Raw genomic sequence first — 4,739 nt, forward strand, 5'->3', positions numbered from 1 at the left:
TAATTGTGTGAATGCTTGAAATTTCCATATTAAAACCTTTAATGAGGGCGCTTGAGTGGCTCAGACAGTGAAGCTCAGGTCTTGATCTCAGGGTTGGTGGGTTGAAGACCCACATGGTGCTGAGCACTGTGAGTGAGGAGCCTGCTTGGGATTCTCTCTGCCCCTCCCCCCACTTGCACGTGCATTCTCTCTCTCAAAATAAATAAACTATTAAAAAGGCTTAAAAACCTTTAATGAAAATAAATCAATATTGGTGAACTATCTTCACCGTGAATTATTTTTAGTTCATTGCTGGTTTCACTTTTATATAAACATGTGCTATTTGTCAGATGTACTCATAGGTAAGATTGACTTGTCGATGTTCCTACAGTGACACCCAGTCCTTAAAGGTCCAGGCAGAGTTCCCGCTCTCTTTGGCCAAGAACGGAAACACAGGAGAGAAGTACGCCCTTTGCATCAGAGGGGTCTGGTGGACATTTTTTTAAAGTCCGATTTTCCTGTGACTTACTCAGAACGAAATTATCAGTGAGAAGAATACTGACAATACATGTTTTCCAGCGATATGGAAGAAATCTCTCTGATAAACCTACCTAATCCCTGTACTCCTGGGAAGAAGGAACTCGAATCCAGCAGGGTCTTAACTAGTGGTGGGTGGGAGTTGGGCCAGAAGTAAGAGAGGGAGGGGTCCCCAGCCTTCCAGTCCCTCTGCCCCCTGGCTTTGTTGTCCCGCTTTTTGTCACCACCACAGGCCCCTGCAAAAGGCTCCCCTCGGCTGAGCGGGGGGGCCCCCCACAGGAAGCACAAGCGGCCACGTTCCATCTCTCGCGAGAGCCCAGGTTCCCGAGCGGCGGGAAGGCGGAATTTTTCCAGCCAATAGGAGCGAGCCACGCCCTGCGAGGGCGCCTAGAAAAGGCAGGTGCCAGCGGGCGGTCTGCACTTGGGAGACCGGGCGGTGCAGGGTGAAGGCCGTCCCCGGGGGCTTCCAGATGGACTCTGGAACTGAAGGCTCAGAGCCCCGCAGCTCATCCGTGCGACACCCCACTGACCGGCCGCCCTGCCACCAGAACTCGTTCCCAGAAAGCGGCTCAGATGTGGAGGAGAAAGCACTGGAAGGGAAAGAGGAGACGTTACTGTCGCCGTTGAGAGAGAGCCGCACCCAAAGGCGAGGTAGGAGTCGGGTGGGTTGTGTGTGGGGGCTGGAAGGAGGGGTGGGGGTCAGGGTTGTATTCGGAAATCGGTGGTAGGAACATCACCCAGCTCCGGGGAGGCTTTGAGAAACGGGGCATTGATCCCCTGGGACCAACTTGCTCAGGTCCAGGTTCACCTCGGACCCTGGCTGAACAGTCTCTGTTGAGAGAACCGTCCACAAATCGGGGTCTGGGATGGACTAGAGGGTTCTGCGGGCCTCGAGAGAGGCCACTCGCGCAAACGGCCTCTTTTCCGCCAGGGTCAGAGCCCAAGACAGAGGAGGAGGAGGATCCCAGGGAAAGTGAGCCCAAAAGGGACAGCTGCATTTCCGGATCAGGTGAGAGCTGGTTTTGCTGCGGAGGGGGCACAGGACGTGGGGCGGCTCAGTCTCCCCGGTCAGGGAACTGGAGCTCGGTGGCACCCTCGCACATCCTGGGCTCTAGGAAGAGCTGGGAACCTGGCCTTGGCTGCCAGCCCCGGTCCTCGCGTGTGCAGGACGGATTAGGGCCGCGAGGGTGTCGGCCCGAGGCGGTCACGAAACCTCTGGCCTTGTCCACAGAATCGGAAGGCTGCTCCAGTTGGGAGGGCTCCGGCAAGAGGCAAGTCACTTCCAGCGACAGCACCTGCCCCCCGGCAGCAGGTAGGATCTTGCTTTGGGGCGGAGGTGCGCGGAGAGGAAGGCAGGTCAAGCACGCGGGGCGTGGGCACAGAGGGTTGTTGAGGGGCTGACTCGGGTGAGGAGGCCCTGGAATCCAGGGAGCTCTGGGGTACCCGTGCCGGGCCTGGCCTCGCCTGGTCCCAGAGCCCGGGCAGGAGGTTCACCCGAGGGGGTGGGGTCCCCGGGAATCCAGCTGGCGGGGCGCCCGGCCACGTGCTGCCTCCGCAGGGGCCTCTCCAGCGGGTGAGCGCAGTGTGACTCCGGGAAAGAGGAAGCGGACGACGCCGGACTCGGGCCAGGGCAGCGAGAGCGAGGAGACCGCGGGTGCCCAGCGCAGGAGACGCGGGGCGCCGGGCGCGGCCGGCGGAGCAGGTGCAGGTCCCCGGGAGACCGGCCGCCCCCACTTCGGAAGAGGCTGGTGACCGCCGTGCGCGCCCTGTCCGAGGCCGTCCGTCAGGACGTGGCTGGGGCGTGGGAGCAGCGGGAGCGTTCCCCGCTGACCTGGGAGCAGCGCTCGGGGCTCGGGCGGCTCTGGGCGCCTCTGTGCGCGGCCTTGCAGACCGTCTACACCATGGCCAACCAGGCGGCCTACGTCTTCCCTGCAGAGAGCTGGCTCGTCCCAGCCCCGCCGCCGGGCCCCCGGGCTCCAGCTGGGGATACAGGAGAAGCCCGGGGCTCCCCCCGCGAGGGACACGGGGCCTCCCCTCCCGGGGTCGGGAGCGAGGCCGCCCGCGCTGGGGAAGGCACCCGCGCTGCCGCAGAGCTGCGCGCGCAGCCCCAGGGGTGAGACCAAGGCCCTGCTACCGCGCACACTGCGGGTACCGCGCGTGTCAGACTTGGGGCGCTCGGAGCAAAGGCACTGCGAACACCGAGTGCGGAGCTGACGAGCTCGTGTCCGATTTCGTGTTAGGCACTGTAGTGTGTTTTGAGGGTCTTAGGACGGCCCAGCATTATTTCATGATGAGAACAGGTATCGGGCTGTAATTCCTCTGTTGTTGCCAACGTCTCGCCAAGTAAACATACTTCTCTCCTCCCCTTTGATCCGAAAAGGCGCTAAGTCTTGGGTCCCCTGCCTCCAGTCTTGGAGGACTGAAGCCACAGGCCTGGGGGAGCATCTATGTGGAGGGATGGTTGTACTGTTCAGTTTGGTGAAGTCACCATGTCGGTTTGTCCTTCGCTTTTCAGTTACTCTATATGAAACCTGGTTCAAGATACATTAGTGTTATTGACCGTATGTGCTTATTCTCACAGCTGGCTCATATGCCAAATTTTAAATTTTCTTCTATTTTGCAGATTTCAAGTTATCCTATTTATGAGAGGATATTAAATCCAAGATAGATGCTGTCATTTTATATATATTTTATGTACTTTCCAATTTGTATTTTACACTGGGATCATGTAGTCTTTCATCTATAAATGTGCAGAATTTTATGTAAGCAAAATAAACCTTTTCCCGTATTGTCTTGTCCTTTGGTTCCTAATTTCTACATAACAGCGATAAAATAAAAATGCTGCTCATGGATTGTAGGTCTTAGATAATTTCATATTTATCTAGATGGAGTTTGTTTTATGGCAAGTGAGGGTTAGGAAGGAGGCTGTTTTCTTTTCACCTCTACTGCATTTCCACCTTGACTTTCCTACACCTAGCAGCTCTTATTGTAGGACGGGGATAGCAGTCAATTATCCCACTGAATGGGGCAATTCAATTATAATATATTATAAATCAGTTTGAACCCATGCCCTGGCTTCAAATTATACAAAACAAGTGCCTGCATGTGTACAAAAAATTACAATTGGCAAGTTACATTTGGGGATTGGAGGTGCAATTACCAAAGGATGAAAAATAAAATTTTTAAATAATAAAATAATACAACAAAACAAAATAAAAAACAGAACACCTGGGAATAAATCCAATAAAAATGTATCAAGTGTATATGAGAAACCATATAAGATTTCAGAAACATATGAAAGTAGACATAAACAAATATAAAATCACATCATTGTTCTTAGATAGAAAAACTTCATATTATCAAACATCAATTGTCCCTAAGCTAATTTATAAATTTAATTTGTTTCTGAAACAGATACCACCAGTTCCTTATTGAATCCAAGCATGTTATTACAAAAAAAAAAAAAAAATCCCTACAGCTGAAAATACAAATAAAAATATGCAAGAAAACTCTGCAAAAGAAAAAAAGATGAGAGTAAACTTTTAGTTAAGCAAGAGCTCCAGAGATCTCCTGTACAACATTGCACATATAGTCCTCAATGTATTTGTACACTTAAAAATCCATTAAGAGTGGGGCAAGTGGACATGCACCCCAATGTTTAGAGCAGCACTATGGACAATAGCCAAATTATGGAAAGAGCCCAAATGTCCATTGACTGATGAAGGATAAAGAAGTGGTATATATATGCAATGGAGTACTACTCGGCAATCAAGAAGAATGAAATCTTGCCGTTTGACACAATGTGGATGGAACTAGAGTGTATTATGCCAAGCAACATAAATGAGAGAAAAACAAACATGATTTCACTCACGTGGAATTTGAGAAACTCAACAGATGAACTAGGGGAAAGGAAGGGAAATTAAGATAAAAACCAAGAGGGAGGCAAACCATAAGGGACTCTTAAGTACAGAGAACAAACTGAGGGTTGCTGGAGAAGGGGTGTGTGGGGGGAATGAGTTTTGGGTGATGGGCATGAAGGAGGGCACTTTTTGGGATGAGCACTGGGTGTTATGTGTAAGAGATGAGTCACTGGGTTCTACTCTTGAAGCCAAGACTACACTTACGTTAACTAAAATTTAAAAAAATTTTTTTCAACGTTTTTTTTTAAATTTATTTTTGGGACAGAGAGAGACAGCATGAACGGGGGAGGGGCAGAGAGAGAG

At 51.4% G+C, this 4,739-nt stretch overlaps 1 protein-coding gene across 1 annotated transcript; it reads left to right on the top strand.

The window, feature by feature from the left end:
- The first annotated feature begins 951 nt into the window (after positions 1–951).
- On the top strand, positions 952–3,279 carry LOC112851131 (protein FRG2-like-1). The gene is given in 5 exon segments (XM_025914677.2): positions 952–1,167; positions 1,448–1,525; positions 1,748–1,828; positions 2,075–2,196; positions 2,199–3,279. Coding segments are annotated over 5 exon segments (897 nt in total). The 5' UTR covers positions 952–986; the 3' UTR covers positions 2,634–3,279.
- Positions 3,280–4,739: the final 1,460 nt, after the last annotated feature.

The sequence above is a fragment of the Puma concolor genome, chromosome E2 (assembly GCF_028749965.1).
Source record: "Puma concolor isolate L17-30 chromosome E2, mPumCon1.1.hap2, whole genome shotgun sequence".
Taxonomy (NCBI): domain Eukaryota; kingdom Metazoa; phylum Chordata; class Mammalia; order Carnivora; family Felidae; genus Puma; species Puma concolor.